General features: G+C 43.5%; 1 protein-coding gene across 2 annotated transcripts in view; it reads right to left on the reverse strand.

Moving 5' to 3' along the window:
* SRGAP1 (SLIT-ROBO Rho GTPase activating protein 1) overlaps positions 1-16851 on the reverse strand; it is a 145509-nt gene extending 128658 nt beyond the window's left edge. The window contains exon 1 of one of the 2 annotated variants that reach the window (XM_069853049.1): positions 16711-16851. In XM_069853049.1, the coding sequence (XP_069709150.1) occupies positions 16711-16777 (67 nt within the window). In that variant the 5' untranslated portion in view covers positions 16778-16851. The remainder of the gene's footprint in view (positions 1-16710) is intronic. The other variant, XM_069853056.1, reaches the window with a different exon arrangement.
* Positions 16852-17866: the final 1015 nt, after the last annotated feature.

Here is a 17866-nt window from a genome sequence, read left to right on the forward strand (position 1 = left end):
GCATCCATTGTTTTATCATTTATCTGATTTAATGCAAGTTTCTCTTACACAAAGCAAAAAAAAGAATACAATTGAAACTCCTGTCCTAATTAAAGGTTTCTTTGTTCTATTATAAACCTTACTTGACTGCTCAATACTATTGCCCAAAAGAACAATACATATTTAAATCTCTAATCCCCACAAGGGAAGAGAGTCCATTTAGAGCTCTGCAGTAGCTATAACAAACTGGCCTGGGGACAAAACACTATTAAAAGTATATATTAATCTAAACTTTCTTCCTGACTCCAGCACTCCACACCCTGTACTCACTTATCCTTACATTTCTAACATATTGTACGCTTACAGTCATGTGCAGCTGTCTCCTGTTCCAGCTCATGAGGTCTGAACTGTGGAGAGGGTGGAAGTAGAGACCATTAAGAGACAGAGCCACTGAGAACTAGATATAGTGTAAAGACACACCACAGGGTTTGCATCACAGTTTGCCTTTTGTAGGCAAAACCACAGACATGAGCCTGAAGCTAACAGAGCTATTTATCCCGCAGAATGATGAAGCAGCACAATACCAATGTCACTGGTAAATTCCATAGGTGGGAGACACTGAACACAGACTGTCGCCAGTGAACATCATCTTGTTAGAAGTTTGCAGGCGTCTATTGAAATGGTGGTATTCCGTTCTGTTTGGTGGCATGACTTGACAAGCAGCTAAAAGGAGGTGGTAACGAGGCAAGTGTTGGTCTCTTGTCCCAAGCAACAAGCAATAGGACGAGAGGAAATGGCCTCAAGTGACACCATGGGACATTCAGATTGGATATTAGGACATACTACTTCACTGAAAAGGTTGGCAAGCATTGACACAGGCTGCCCAGGGAAATGGTTGAGTCCCCATCCCTGGAGATATTTGCAAGCATGTAGATGTGGTGCTTAGGGGACACGGTTTAGTGGTGGACTCAGCAGTGTTAGGTTTACAGTCAGACTCTACAATCTTAAAGGTCTTTTCCAACCTAAATGATTCTATGATTCTATAATATAACCTAAGCTCCCTGTTATCTCTTGACCAAGCCTATTACCCTCCCACACATTCCAAGTATGATCATGATACAAGCAAGTACGCATTCAGTAACAGGACAACGTCTGCTACCACTCCCCAGCCACATAACGTGGTGCACACATACTCTAATTATGTGACATGCATTTCAGGTAGTCACAAGAGAAGAAGGGGGGTGTGGGGCTGTGAGGAAGTGGGGCAGAAAGCAAGATCTTGGTCACCAAATCAAAAAAAAAAAAAAATAGTAATAATAACCTGGCCAACAGCTTGCCCCAAAATCCTACCTGGAGCACCTCTCTGGATGGAGATGATTGCGATAAACTGGGTCTGGCCTGTGGTCCACAGTCTGGCTGTGTTTATTCAAGGCTACAGTGTTTCATTATTATGAATTCAGGGACTTAAAAGCAAAAAATTACCACTTTCTGGTCAGTACTCTGTGTTTGATAGACACAGACACAACACTCAGCAACACTACTCTGCCACCAAAGTAGTTTTTCCATCATAAGGTTTAGGGAAATAGTACACTATTATCAGTAAACCAATTCCACAGACTCCTTTGAAATGTGAACTCAATGATTTTTAATAGTAACGCAACTTCTATTCATGAGACAAAAGTCTTTCTCCTCATTCAGCCTTCTATGGAACCTTCACTCCATCAATATTGCAATTTCATAGCTAAACATTAATAGGGTCATAAATATTCAGATTATGCAATAAAGACAGTGAAAGCATCCGATAAAATGCTGTTAACATTCATTTACAGCAGCTGGGAAGGCCTTGCCAAATGTTGCTTTACATAACAGGTCGTGACGCTCTGACTGCATTAAGCTTTCTGATCACTCTTCCTTTATCTGCTATGATTCTGAGCACAAAATGAAACAGCACAGACTAACCAATGGATTTAGAAGCCCTTTCAAGCACACCAACATTTCAAAGATTTAAAAGATTAAAACATCAAAAAAAGCCTTGTAGTTACTATGTTTGTGCTTTTGCATCTTATAGGACGGACATGAAAGTGACATTCACATCACTTATCTGCATTAGCTTCACAAATCGATAACTCCAATAAATGTTATGAGTAAGTTTAATTTATTGTACCACACTTTAGTTAAGCTATATGCAAAAAAGGAGAACATTCAGTAAATTGAAAACATCTCCACTACAGTTTTCACAAGGCATCTGGAGTACTACTGAAACATTCTACAATGTGTGCATAATCCTGTCTACAGCCTACATTAATTTTATCTTGAGTTGCATGTAAATTAAGTGACAGTTCATGTTTTCCTTCAATATATTCTGCCTTACATTTCCTTTGTTTCAGCACAGACTCTGCTACACTTAAAAAGTCAGGATTCCCAAAGGATGGGTCAAATCCTACAAGCTCTCGGGCAAGCATGAGCCAAGCACGTGGACTGTGGGACTAGGTCAGAATGTTTTACCGTAAAAAACGATGACTCACAGTTTGATTCATTCATTTTGCATATTTCCATGCCAAAATTAAGTCCAATATTGCAGACATTTATGGAGATTAGTAGCCCTAGGAAGGCTAAGAGCTCTGGTGAGGTCAACAAATTCATGTGTGTAAAGTAAACAAAGCTGTGCATAGCAGGACACACACGGCAGCTACTATAGTGCTTGTAAAAGCAATACCACCCCATTCATCCCGCCAGCCCTGCATTCGCTAGCAACTATTCAGAGCACTGAATACATTACAAAGCCAAATGCTTTAACTGACTGAAATTCTACAGCAGTGGGTCTGAAGCTTTTCCCATAGCCAAGGCTCATTGGAGAGAATTGACATATCTATACACAGCTGAGGAGTTTCGGCAACACCCACCAGCTCCAGGTCCCCCCCATCCATATGGGGCACTGCTTCAGCAAGGCTCACCTCCCCACTTGGGAAACCACAAACTACAGTAAAGGAGACCTCACTAATTACCATATTTGGTAAAAATTTTTAGCCATTACAGGAAAAATAAAGTTTGCAAAGGGAAACAGCAGTTTCATCAATACACACTCGACTTTGTGAAGTCTGCATCAAATTACAAGGAACTCAGTGCTTGGGTTTTGATTAGAGTAAGGCTACCCTCAGTCATCACTTCTCAAGACTCTTGTCAGTGCATTCAATCACCTGAAATTAAGATCTCTCTTCGCTTTAAATTAAGTGCTCTTGACCAAATTAGAGCAGAGCCTTGTCCCAGACTTGGAGAAGGAGAAACTGAAAGCGTTTTGTTTTATTTTCATTAAGTCAGGTATATTTGCACAAGAAGTAGAGTTATGCCTACCAGGATCACAAACTCTTGAGATGAGATTCAGAAGGGTAATTCCAAGGTTATAAACACACTATAATAGAAATAATAACCCATATAGTCCTAATAACAGGCCTGAATCCCCACCGCACTATATAATGTGCAAGCTGTAACTCAAAAAACTCTCAGAGCATCTCACAGAGACCTACAAGCAAGGCAGAGGCTAGAAGTAGTTATCACAGCTAATTCTATGATCTCACATACTACCGATACCTTATGAACTGAGAAAAAATGCATCATAGTTGTTACCTTAAAAAGAGAAGTATTTAGAAGTACATTTACTTTTAGATACACTAACACAAGCAATGATAAGGGAGAAAAAAAACCCCACATAATGTAAATAGCATATGCTCTGCAAAAACAGACTACATACAAATACTTAGGGAACTGAAGTTTCTATTAAGTCTTCACATACATTTTACCTCTATATTTACAATACCTTTAATAATCTTATAGGCATCCGCTTATCCAGTAGGAACTGCTACTGATTCAGGAGGCACTAGCTACTCATTTAGTACAACACTCAATTACAATTTTTTTTTAAAAATAAGTAATCAAACTAATAACTAGATTAATTACCAGATAACTGGGTGGGGTGCAGGACAGAACTAAGAATTACATCAGGAAAAAATATTTCACGGAAAGGGTCATTAGGCACTGGAACAGGCTGCCCAGGGAGGTGGTTGAGTCACCTTCCCTGGAAGTGTTTAAAGGACGGGTGGATGAGGTGCTCAGGGACATGGTTTAGTGACTGATGGGAATGGTTGGACTCGATAATCCAGTGGGTCCTTTCCAACCTAGTGATTCTATGATTCTATGACAAACTGTTCTTTCCAACACAAAATATGCCAGTGTACAAATTCAGAAACATACCTGAAGTGTCTTCTTAAATCCCCTTTTTAAATCAAGTTGAAAAGAATTTGGAGATTTCCATAATTTCCATCTTCTTGCCTGATTCTGAGTTCTGGTACTTTGCAAACAGCTATCCAAACAACGTGACTTCCCCACATGCATCTGAAGCAGTGCATATTAATACACCCAAGCAAAGTCCAGTACCTACAGGTACCTTGGGTTTTTGGAGTAGTCTGCTGCCCTCTAAAACAGCTCTGCAAAGGAAATAACCTGATCAACTGTCATGACTGATAAAAGAGTTCTTCAGGTTTCCTTCTTCTCACAGATATATTAATGCATTGTAATAATTCACCTCTAGTCACTAAGCCCCAAAACATTCACTGTTGTTTGACTAACAACCGCAGGCTTGCCTCAGTAATATTTGCAGACCCACTCCCCTTCTTTCCTCCTTAAAGATCAGTAGAGGTAATTTTTCCACGATCAAAAAACCCTCTCTACTCTTCAGAGATATGAAATAAGACAGGAATATCTGCAGAGTAAGTTTCTAGTGGCTGCAATGAAATCTAAAACTCGGGCAACTCGGGTGTAGACTCTCCAAGGGACAGAAGACTGAATATGCCGTATGAAGGGGCTGCTGCAGGAAGAGTCATTAGAGCAAAGGTTCAGACAAACAAATACACATATGCGTATCTTTCAAGTAACTATGAACAAATATTTTCTTTCATAGATTGTCTGCAAAACTAGAGACAATCTGTCAAATACTGCCTGGCAGGACATTATGATTAAAAATCAATACAAAGGAAAGGGCTGGGGTTTCTTCTGTATGCGGTATGACCACACACAATGAATAAATAAGGAATCCTCTGAATGCTTTCCCCTCCAGATTAATAAAGTAAGTATTCTTAATTAAGAATGGTCACAGCCCTCCCCCTTTTCCTTTCTTTCAAAAAGACTAAAGCAGGGACACACACTTGCTGGAACACATAGCAAGACCCATATCTCAGGTGACTTCTCTAACTACCAGGCAATGGATTCATAATCGCCCTGTGAATAATTAAAAATTCATTAAGTCTGTAAAAGAGCAGGAGAGCTTCAGCAAACAAGGAAACAGAGACCTGTCCCAGAATACTCTGCTCACTAGTTCTCAAAGCAATCACTTGTCAGGTGGGACAACTGGACTCAAGACTCAATTTTGAGTAAGATCACGGTAGCAAGTCATGAAACCAAACTCCTTATGCAAATGCTCTGATCATTAGGAAGGATGCACTGGTCAGATTCCTAACACCGCAATTTCACACATTCCCACGTGGTTTTGTGTAAGTAGCTAACATTTTTAGGTCTTCTCTGGTGGCAAATCAGATGAGATTGGCATGGATGGGGCCAGCACTTATCTCTTGCCTCTGCCAGACAGAGGCAAGGCAGTTTCTGGTCTGTAAATAACAGAACTATGTTAGATGCTGCCTTTCAAATTATGACTCCTGTGAATAGTCTATAAAACAAACATGTAGGCCAATGCCCGTAGTCACATAAACATAGCCACAGACACCTCTGAACTGAAAGGCAGCTAAAGGGGAACTAAAGATGGCAGCTGAAAGGCAAATAGTGAACTCAGAGTTCTTTTATGTATTTAATCCCATGGGATACTTTTCACCCTAAGCCTCTTTGAGCCCATATGGAAGAGTGTGAAAACTGCTGTTGTAGCCTGAAAGTCCATTCTCACAGGCCTGAGCAGAGACCTCCCTCGTTACAGAGACACCATCCTGCAAACACTCAGGAATGAGACATACTGAACTGGCTGGTGGACCACCAGCAAGGCATGAATTTGGTATCTCCTTCAACACTTCCTCTGCCAACCCATCCCCTCTCACCAGTAACCCATCATTTTGCTAGTCATAGTATATATTGGAGGAATTACATTTTGGCTCTTATTTTCATTGATTTTGCCCCTCCGATTAAAAAAAAAAAAAAAAAAAAAAAAACGAGTTTCTTACTCAGCACTATCAAACCAGCTATCAGGGGATCGTCCAGGAAGGTTTGGTGGTCCACCTTTGTGTTTCAGTAGAGGCTGCTGAAAGTGACCAAAGGTGGTCAGTTATCCCCTTTCACCAGCCTCTACTGAAACATACATATACTTCACCCAGTTATTTTTAGACATAAAAGCAGTTTCCAAAAGTAAAGACACTCCAGATTTCTGTATGTAGGTACAGTCGGCCGAAGCCACTCATAATTAAGTATTCAATTGCCCTTGCTCTGCTCTTATAGCAGGAAGAGGCAGAACTAGAGCCCCGCACAAAATACAGACTATTTTTGTTTCGTCCACAGTTTTGCCATTAACATTTTCATAATTTTCTTTACTTAAAGTGCCAGAGACATCTCCACAAGACCAGATATCATGCTCCCCTAAGATGCTTTTATACAGTATGTTTAGCATGATAATCCATTAAAACCCTGTCAGAAACCACCTCAAGCAGGAACAAGTCTCAAAGGAGGGTTGGAGGATAAACAATAGAACACTCAACTCTTACACCCCATAGCTTCTCAGGCCCAAGAGAAACCCGAAAAATCAACCTTTTATGCTGTATTCCCTATTTATTGGTTCAGGCTCAAACAAGTTGGCTGACAATGAGCTGTCTGTGTCCACTCCAGTGAATATCAGTAACGTCAGTCAGATACAAAGAAAAGGGTGGTTTGAGATGTTCCTGGCTGGTTGTTTCTCAACAAGGGCATACGATCCAATTTGCGAGGGGCAGTGTATTTCACCATCCTACAGGTAAAGTCAGAGACAGCAGTATGAGTACTGCTTAAGAAGCACAGGATTTGACCCACAACTACAACATCGGGGCATCAGAAGTAGCTGGCAATTAAAGGATTACAATACAGTCGATGATAATCCGATGAGCTCAGCTGCAGATGTACACAGGGTGCTCATAGCAGGCTGCTGGGGAGGAGGCGATGCTGGGCGTGCATAACAGCACTTGCTGCCACAAGGCTCCTCTGCAGCACCCCAGGAGGAGAGAAGCTCCTAGTAAACGCAGATTTACTACCTGTACTGGGCATCTGCATCTCTCCTGCACAGGGGACCTTCTCCCACTCTGCACTTGGTTGTGACTTCAGTGCATGGGTACCTGAGGAGATTAACGCTTCTGTTCTATTTTCTGTCATGACATTGAGAATCTCACTAATTTTATGCATTGTTACATGGAAATTAGGAATGCGCAAACACATGGAGGCAGCCTTAAAAAAGGCACATAATGCACACAACCCCATCACATTGGGTCTTACTCGCAAGTAGTCTGTTGGGCAGCAAAGAAGTGTAGTTAAGTTCTTAAATCAAGTTCTTAAACGTAACAGTTACCCATCTGCAACACAAAGCAAACAAGCCATCTTTCCATCACACACCTGGTTCCTCATGGAGTTGGTATTTGCCAAGATATTAAAGCTGATGTTATTTGCCATTACTGCCTCTGCTAAGAATGCAGAGACACCAATTTGCCACATATATAAGGCACCTATGAACAAGAGTTTACATACTTTCATTTCTACTAATCATCAAATGAGTGTTTTGCAGGAGGAAGAGCATGCTGTGCTGTCTAAACACTTAAAACAACCTTGGTATGTTAAGTATCCTATAATAAGGCTAAGAATTTTTTTTTCTTTTTAGTACACTTTTAGAATGCCTGCATAAATACTCTCAAAGGAATAAGATTAACTATATGCCTAACAACCTCATTGCAGTGTGTTTTGGTATACACACTTGGATTGCAGTGTATCTACCAAGCAAGCAAGGAGAACAACAACTAGAGGCACTTGACACCTGCCTGACTGAACTACCAGCAACATAAAAATCTAAGGAAAGGGACTACGTGCTTTATCAAGTCCAGTCTGTTCTTACTACAGGCAATCTGATCTTACATTTTTTTCTAAAAGATTATTTACTGGACATTAATGGTGAAAGGCTAAAGTTGTTTTTCTTTTTTCAGCAGAAAAAGAATAATAACCTTTTTGTGCTACATGATAAAAAAATTAGGTGACTTGTAGTCCTTTCAACTTTTCTATTACTTTCTAAAATAGTAACTTAATTGTTGAGTTAGAAAGTCCTGGTTCATATGGCTGCTCATCTTGGTACTGAATGAACAATTACTTTACGTTGTGTCTGACCTAACACTTTAGATTGTTTATCCTCTCTTCTCTTAAAAAAAGGAGTCAGACAAGAAAAGCAGAGAACAGCAAGGTTTCAAAGAAGAGAAGTTGTTGAAAGAAGAAAGCCATACTAGAGCTATCATTGACTCTTATTAGACTTCTAATGTACTCTACTTCATAAACATGAACAGATTCCCCTGATTTTTAGGAAGCAGATACTCTGGAACCAGCTAGAACAGTAGAGACTGCTTTATTTTACCTTATGAGATAATGTACATTGGAAAGCAAAAGGGGATCAGCACATCTTATTTGGTTTAAGACACAGCCAGAGCAAAGCCAAAAGTGCACCATTCCACTTCTGAAACCTTGGAAGAAATAAGTCAAAGCAGCATCTTGAAGACTCCAGACACAAGGCAGCACCAACAAGCTGTTGGCAGATCCTACACGTGGAGCAATTCAAGTGAGTAAGCACTGAGTCAGATAAGGAGTCTGGAGAGTCCGTTTACATGAAGCTGCAGTAGTCAGCTCCATTTCCCACAACAGCTCATTACATGAAGGGTTACAATCATTGCTTCCTGGAAGTCATCATCTGGTAAGCCAGCTGCATTTGCTTTTTATTCCCAATATAGTTAACAAGAAACACTGCACCATGAGTGTTCCAATTATAGTTTTTTGTAACTTCTACTTCATAATAAAAAAAAAAATTTTGTTTAGTATATTTTGAGAATGTTTTGGTTAATGTGCTAATACAGCTCTCTTTGCCTGCTTGTCAGCACTTCCACATCCGTAACGGGAAGTCTTGAGAGGTTGCAACTGAAACTCAAACTGGTTTTATCAGTCAATAACAGATAACATAACAAAGTTAATAGGGATATTCTAACTGATGAATCCACGATCACACTTCTAAGTAAGTTCTACTGAAACATATTCTGGAAAATGATAGACAAAGAGAATTTTTTTCACTCTGTAATTAAAAGCAACTCCCCAGATACTACCATTGAGGTAAGTATAGATCAAGCAACCCCACGCCTTCAGATGGACTTCATTAAAATCAGATCAACTGTACTGTCCTGCACTGGACAGAGTTAGAAGTTAAAGACATCATCCTTAAGTAATTAAACATAAAAGATTATTACAGAGTCAAATAATACAGCATACTTTCTTCACAGCATTTACTGAGAGCATTTCGCGGCTTTTATGGTGTTTATTTCCTAGAGATTTTTCTGATAGAGGAGGTTGGGCCCTTTTCTTGCTCCAATGTTTCAAGTGAAAGACTATGAAGAACACCTTCTCTCCCTACCTGCAACATTTACCTCATTAACACACACCAAGGGCTGGGATTATTTTATTGTGCCAACCATGAACTAAAACAAGTGTTTTCTCCTTCTACAGAAGACAACCTTTCATCGTAATGTTCACAGTCACTGACTTGTAGAGTAATATGAAGTCACTGCCATGCCCATTGACAAACCAGTTCTTGGATAGAGAACATTAGTTGCTTGAGGTTAGTTCCAAAGATTATTCATTTTCCATAAAGAGATTGCATCTTAATCTCAGGATTTATTGAACAGTCATATCAAGGCAAAGAAACAGGCTTCCAGTGGGTTGTATGATGCAAGACTGAATACTCCATCTTGAATTTCATACAGGAATATGATTGAGAAATAGTGACATGAACAGAGGAGAGGGAAGGGGGTATTGAAAAGATTTTCCTTGTTCAGTTATTACATTGTAGACAACAGCAATTGGCTTGAGAACACCAGTGTTTTACTCAGATAAGATGAACTGGTGGGCAGAGTGTAGGGAAAATATAATATACCACCTTTAACCTACCAGGTGGCTTGTGACACACTTCTGTGTCTACCAGAAGATGACTTATACAGAAAAGCTACAGAAAACAGTAAATTCCTGAGGAAGTTGTGCCTCAGGATTACCGCTCCCATTACAACAGATCAAAGTGAATTGTTTGCCTTAGAATACTCCCACAGGACCAAGCCACTACAAACTGTCTGAACAGCCTGCAGATCAGTTTTTTAAGTCTTGGAAACTAAGAACAGAAATAACCAACTCCCTTGCTTTTGGTGCCAGATATAGTCTTGGTGCAGTAAGCAGCCTTCCTGTGCAAGACAGCTTCTGCCTCTTATCCAGAAGATAGTCCCATGCTCTCAGAAATTGCCCTCTGTGCAATTGCAAGTATTTGCTACTGCAGCGCCCACGAGCCCATCCACTTTGAACCACTGCCATCAGTTCCTGACTGCTGCTCTTCCTCCACATGCATGCATGTGTGTATCATAGAATCAAAGAATCACCAGGTTGGATAAGACCCATCGGATCATTGAGCCCAAACATTTCTATCAAATACTAAACCATAACCCCTCAGCACCTCATGCACCTGTCCCTTAAACATCTCCAGGGAAGAGGACTCAACCACCTCCCTGGGCAGCCTCTGCCAGTGCCCAATGACCCTTTCCGTGAAAAATTTTTTCCTAATGTCCAGCCTGAATCTCCCCTGGCGGAGCTTGAGGCCATTCCTTCTTGTCCTGTCCCCTACAATCTCTTGCAGCTCAGGGTATTTGGCCTGGGGCCTGGGAGACAAGAAGTGGGGAAGGAAAAGGCATGAAGTAACTTCAGACAGAACAGGCTATCCATGCTCTGTACTGGTCAGTCCAGGAGCTGCAAGACAAGGTCACCTAGCCTTGCTCTGGTGACGGCTGGCATTTGATCAGATCAGTCCAGCTAGACAGAGGGCACAGGGGGGGTCCCAGGAAAGCCAGATCAGTATCTGGCAAGCTGGGAGATGCTCAGCCACAGAGGAGATGCTACCATGAGATCAAAACCTGCAGGAAGAAGAGAGGGCAGCATGCAGGTCACAAGGAGCCCCAGTACACGTTTAGACTAATCACTCACACACAAAACAAACCCACACACTCCAAAGCCTATTTTGTTCCGTGAAAGCTGAGCAGTAAGAGTAGATTAGACTCTAATAGGGATTAATACAAGTTAAGGTAGCACTCATTTCCACTGGGGAGATCAGAAAGGTTAGACATGGGATAATGTAACAGCTAGATGTAGCAGTGAAAAAAAAGTGAAAAAAGGTAAAGGGGAGAAGAAGCACCACTGACATCTGCCTGGCTCTACCTGTGTTCTCCTCCGCGTCCAGCCCTGTCCAAACCAGAGATGAGACACGCTATGCTGTCAAGGCATGGTCAGTGACTTCTAACAGGCCGTGTAATGGTCAGCAGGGGATTTCTTATCCAGCCTCAACAGCGCTGACCCACTTTTTTCCAGCGCTACCATCCATCACCTCTGACTGACAAGGAGATCAGTTTTCACAGAGGGCAAAACCTAACGCAAGTGAAGTTTGAAGCAGAAAATGAAATGAAATTCAGATCCTATCCTGTCTTACCACAGCCATTTCAAAGCCGTAAGTTTAATTTTATTAGCAACTAGGACTTCACTTCATAAAAAAGTGACCAATAAAAGATAATGGCAGGAAATGAAATGAACCTTAGTATGATTTAAAGCCTTGCTCTGCAACAGCAAAACTGCACAGAAAGTACATTTGGAAAGAAAAAAAAAAAAAGCCCCAAAGAAGCGATCATAAAAGGATCCAAACTGCTTCGCAATCAGAGACAAATTAAAGCTTTTAGAGATTAACAAAAAATATGGAGGTACAGAAAAAATGAACACATTAAGTATGCATTATGATTGCCATATTGACAGAAACATTGGTCAGACAATCCATTTGTTGCTTGCCCTTTCACATGTGCTATAGCAATTAGGACTTTTTTCACCTTTAAATTCAAGTAAAAAAAATATATGTAGTTTGGCTGCATTGCTGGGAAAACAGCAGCTGCAGTGTGTGGTCAAACAAGGAAAAGAAAAATTGTTCTGCTCATGACTGAATTACCTAAAACTGTAGATACCTCTTCCAGCTGCACAGTCAACCACAAATTCACTAACATTTACATAGTCAACTGAAATTTGTACTCTAAAGGGAAGGATCACAGAGCAGGAAGAAAGTAGTGAGTGGAGAAAGGTAAGGAACTATCCTTCATTAGCCCCTCTCTCAAACATGCAGCCCCCACTGAAAACAGGCATGGAGAGCAAGATCATTTCTATGTAAGACAACAGTTATTCTGGTCAAGTTCTTTGATCAGAAGAACTTCTGCTGAACCACACTTGATAAACTTGAACTTTGGAAACTGACAACTACTCACCAGAATATTCTGAAATGAAATTCAAGAATTCCAGTATTATCCAAGGTATCAACTGCTTCATTATGAAGATTTTCTCAAACTAGTTATCAGAAAACTTTACTAAAACATCAACCCAATTCGTATTTCAGAACTCAGCCTTTCCTCAGAGAGGCTTCCAATGCTGCTTTAATTCTAGACTGTTTTAATCTGAAGTAAATTCACAAATTAGAATTTTCATTTTCCATAAAAATTAATTAGGCGATATTAATTAGACTGCTAAAAAAATTGTTTCTGGTGGAAAATGGCATTCTGTTCTGAAGAAAAACATGCAAATATCAATTTTAGGGAAGTGTCTCCCTTCACAAAGTTGCTTTTGGGCTTATTATTTCCACTCAGTAACTTTCAACTTGGAAAATAAAGACGTAAAAAGGAAGCATCTAAGTAGTTCTTCCGTCAGTACTTTTCCAGCTGTAGATGCAGTTGCACTGAAAGGCCGAGAGACTTAAACCCCAAAGATCCTCAACAGTTCAAGCCATAGTTCTCACTGAATAGACAGGCCCAGATGATCAGTCAGCACAATGCTTACCTACATAGAGCACATCTCTACTGTGCATGGAAGGCCAGTTACAAGTTTTAAGAAGGTAAATATGCCAGTGTAATACTTGAGTCATCTGAAAGCTAATGAGCAGCATCCCCAACCCCCTGCTACAGGTTTCGTCAGAGGCACAAATTTCTGAAGTGAGCCAGATATTCAAGATCCCACTAGCTCACCCTTCACCATCCCCGAGATACCCACACAGATATCGGAGGATGCTGACAAATTTCTTCACTACTTTGGATTGCTCAGTAATTTTATCAGACACTACTTTATGTTATCAGCAGTATCGAAGGAGCAGCTGGTCCTCAGAATACAAAAGGCAGGATAATAATAGGCTACTATGGTCAATTGAGCTTAGAGTTAAGGAATGCTGTGTATAAATCTAAGGAGGGTCAAGTTAATACTCAACTCCTAACGATACCACCACTCCGTTGTTCATTTAAACAGGACGACCTCCATTCTCTAGCACCACCCCAGCTGCCATGTTGGTAGGAAATCTACCACTAAAGACTTCAGAGGGCCTAGAAAATTATCACATTCTTCTGCAAACGCACATATGATTGATAGTTGGGATGATCAGGGATATTTTAAGAAGTGATTTTACTGAGTAATCCAATACAGTCTGCAGAAAATCTACAAGGCATATTGTGCAAGCCATTTTAACAGTAATATAAATTGTTCCTCAGAACTGTCAAAATGTTCTTGAATAAACAAGCTCTTGACGCCTTTCCTAAAGCTTATGAATTAGAAAGTGAAACATTGCTGAGAAGTACGTGCTTCGGCACAATTATTAAGTAACAAGGTCATACTGGAACAGAAGTGTACCAAGATAGCTCACTTCCAATAAGTAAGAGTTGCAGAACCAAGTGATATTTCCCACATGCCTTTATGTCCTACACATTAAGGTACCTATTTCATCTTAATATCCTTACATCCCAAAACAACAGGTATAGGTATTCATCTAGACAGATCTAACTTCAGTATCAAGACATACTTAAGAAATACCCTTCTGCTTTCTGTATGACGTGCAGGGAAGTGAACGCAATTCCCTTACTGCTACAGCTGGGATAGTTCTTGACAGAAGTTAGCCTGAAGATCAGGGACGTTGCGAAAAAAAGAGGTGCAATAAGATGTTCTGCCCAACAAGTCAGAAGCATTTTGGCCACTTCAGGTAGACAAATAGGTAACATTTGCAGGCTCTTCCTGTACGACCCACATGAAAACAACAGCCAAGCCACCAATACTGCTCAAAGTCCAAGGAGAAGATGTCAGTCTACAACATCCAGGAACCAGGGAGACAATTAACATCATCTGTTGCTACTTCCCATTTGAGCAGGTAAGAGCAGAAAAGCTACCAGAGGAACGGTACTGTTAAATCCTCATTTCCAAATGTGGCACCATATACATACCCTACTGGCCACGTACATTAGAGGCGCCTCTTTCTTCAGTATCAATATCCAGACACCTTACCACAGGATTAACAAAGGCGGACATCAGTGATACGGTTTCTGAATCGCTAATACTGGTGTTCGGCATGCTGAGCTTATCGCAGTCTCATAACGAGACAAGGGATATATGTGGTGTTACACTCCTTGGCACCTGCCCATCCAGACAACCTCAAATGGCCAGTTTGCTGACAAACTGGCCACATCCTTCAGGCAACTAAATATACCAGCACTGAGAAATCAGCCAGTCATTGCAAACATCAGAAATCACAAGCAGCAAAAGCCTTTTGGCCACACCCTTTCTGCTATCCTAATGCATGAAATTCCAGGTACTACAGAGAAACCTGCATTTCCTGCAGTTATATTCACCTAAAGTTACCTTGCTGGCTAATTAGGACTGATTCCTTAGCCCTTGATCTCTCGATATAAACAAGATTTTCAAGGCATCACACAATGGTATCGTTACTTTGTTCTAGTATCACCGAGCTAGCACTGAGCAGACTTATGTTTTAGTACAGACAGTTCCTTCCACCCAAATCGGAAGTGTAGTGATGATGATTGAAGAAAAGCAAGCTCTGGCTACAATTTCTAGCCCAGCACACTATTTCAAACAGCTGCTAATCAACAATTCAAGCAAGGCAGTCAGGACCAGACACACCACAGACCACCAAAAAGGAGCAAAAGAAAGTCAAAATTCTACTAAACTCTGTTTACAAATGCCACCTCCCTCCGTAATTATAATGGGGGACGATGATGCCAATGAGCCAGATAATCAGAGATGCCTGCTATGTTAATCTTTATTGTTTATGAAATGATCTGATATCTGAGGATGCTGAAGGGCATAGTGTTTCTTCTTCATTATTCAAAAGAAAAGGAGAGCTTATATAGCAACCGGCTGCAGTTAACAAAGGCTGAGACCATAACAATCGTGTTAGGAGGAGGCAAAGAACTGTCTGCGCACTCTGCAAGGAGCTTAAGACCTTAACCATTTTTTCTGCTCCCTGATCAATACAATCTCCACCGTTTCCACAGAGGCAGAAGCACTGATCCTCCAAGGGCTCAGTGAACCCACCAGCTCTGCGAGAGCCGTCTGCCCTGCCCATGTCAAACAGACACTCGAAGCACCCGCCTGCCTGCCAGCTGAGGAAAGACCCCTCGCTGCCCACCTGGCTGGCTGCTTTCTTATTTTATGCCTAAATACCTTTCTGGACCCCAAAAGACTTTCATTGGTGACTGGTATTTTTTCACAAAAAAAAAGTTAAGCTTAGGAAGAAAAAAGAGCCTCAAAAACTACCTTTTTCCTTTGAAGAAGAAGAAGAACAATGAAACCCCAAGAACTGCTTTGAAAATTTGATCTCGCCAGGTGAAGTTGGAGGAAAGAACACCGTGCCATGAGAGAAAGCCAACAGATCGACCGGCTGAGGGCCGGTTCCTCCCACCTTGCTTCAGCCGCCTCCACCTCAAGGGCTCAGCCCGGGGCACAAGGGCTCCCGAAGCCCCCGGACCCGCGTCAGGGAGGGTCCAGCCGGTCCACGGGGAGAACGCGGGGCGAGCCGAGGGGACTCGGGGGCTCCGGGAAGCCCGGGGATCCCGCGGGGCGACGCGAGGCTGAAAGACTCGCCGGGACGGCCGAAAGGGCTCATTCAATAGGCGAGGCTGCTTCTTTATCAGCCGTCGCCCGCGGTTCAACTCAGAAACCGCAGCCCCGAGGGGAGGGCGGGGGGCACCGGCCGAGTGGCTGCGGGAAGGAGCCCTCGCCTCGCTCTGACAGACAAACCTGCCCTTCCCGGGCCGGCAGCGACCCACCCCGATCCGGGCTCCCTTCTCCCTGTTCCCTCTCCTTGCTCCTCGCTCCCTTCTCCCCATCAACCACTCCCTGCTCCCCGCTCTCCTCTCTGCGCTCCCCTCCGCCACTCCCTTCTCCTCGTCTCCCTTCTCCCCTCCCCGCCGTCTCCCTTCTCCCCCACCATCAAACCCCTTCTCCCTCCCTCGAACCCCTTCTCCCCCCCTCGAACCTCTTCTCCCCCCCCGTCCCCCTTCTCCTCCCCGTCTCCCCTCTCCCTGCCGGGACCCCGGGGCCGGAGGGGCCGGGGGTGGCCGAGGAGGCGCCCCCCGCTCTTACCTTTCACTTGACTTTCATACTCCGCTATAATCTCTTTGTCCTTTTTGAATCTGCTCGGGGTTGACATTATCCACTTGCTCCTTCCGCTTCTCCCCCTTCTTCTCCTCGGTTCGAATTATTAGCTACACGTATAGATCTACTATTTTGGTTACTACTATTATTATTATCGCTGTTTCCCGGGGCGGGGGGGGGCTGCTCCCGGGCAGACCGGCGGGGCGCTCACAGCAACCCCGGCGCGGGCACCATCTCCGCCGGCAGCGGCAGCAGCAGCAGCAGCAGCAGCAACGCGGGGCGCCCGCAGCCGCCCAGGCGAGGGCGGGGACCGGCGGCCGCGCCCCCAGCGCCGCGCCCGAGCTCCGCGGGGAGAAGGACGAGAGGGGAGGGAAGGGGAGGCGGCCTGGCGAGGGGACGGAGCACGCCCCAGCCCCAGCCCCGGCCGCGGGGCGACGCCCCCCGGAGCGGCGTCTCCGGGAATAAAGTTCTCCCCGCCCCTCCCGCCGCTCTCGCCTCCCTTCCTGCCGCCAGCCCGGGCCCGGCCCGCAGGGAAGGGGCGGCCGCGCCGCCGGCACGTGGGGCGGAGGGAGGCGGGGGGGACACAGCCACAGCCCAGCCGGTCGCGGGGACTTGTCCTCAGGGTGGGGACGGGCTGGAACGGGTTGATCGGGGAAGCATAGAATCGTGGAGTAGTGGGTTGAAAGCGACCTTAAAGATCATCCAGTTCCAACCCCCCTGCCGTGGGCAGGGACACCTCCCACCAGCCCAGGCTGCCCAAGGCCCCATCCAACCCGGCCTTGAACACCTCCAGGGATGGGGCAGCCACAGCTTCCCTGGGCAACCTGGGCCAGGGCCTCACCACTCTCACTGTGAAGAAATTCTTCCAAATGTCTAGTCTAAATCTGCCCCACTTCTGTTCACACCCATTGCCCCCAGTTCCTATCTCTGCACACTTTTGTGAACAGTCCCTCCCCAGCTTTCCTGTAGCCCCTTCAGGTATTGGAAAATCGCTATTAAGATCTCCTTGGAGCCTTCACCAGGCTGAAGAACCTCAGCTCTCTCAGCCTGCCCTCGTATGGGAGGTGCTCCAGCCCTCTGATCATCACTGTAGTCCTCTCCTGGACCCAGTCCCAACAATTCCATATCCTTCTTATGTTGACTT

This window comes from Phaenicophaeus curvirostris, chromosome 1 (assembly GCF_032191515.1).
Source record: "Phaenicophaeus curvirostris isolate KB17595 chromosome 1, BPBGC_Pcur_1.0, whole genome shotgun sequence".
NCBI lineage: Eukaryota > Metazoa > Chordata > Aves > Cuculiformes > Cuculidae > Phaenicophaeus > Phaenicophaeus curvirostris.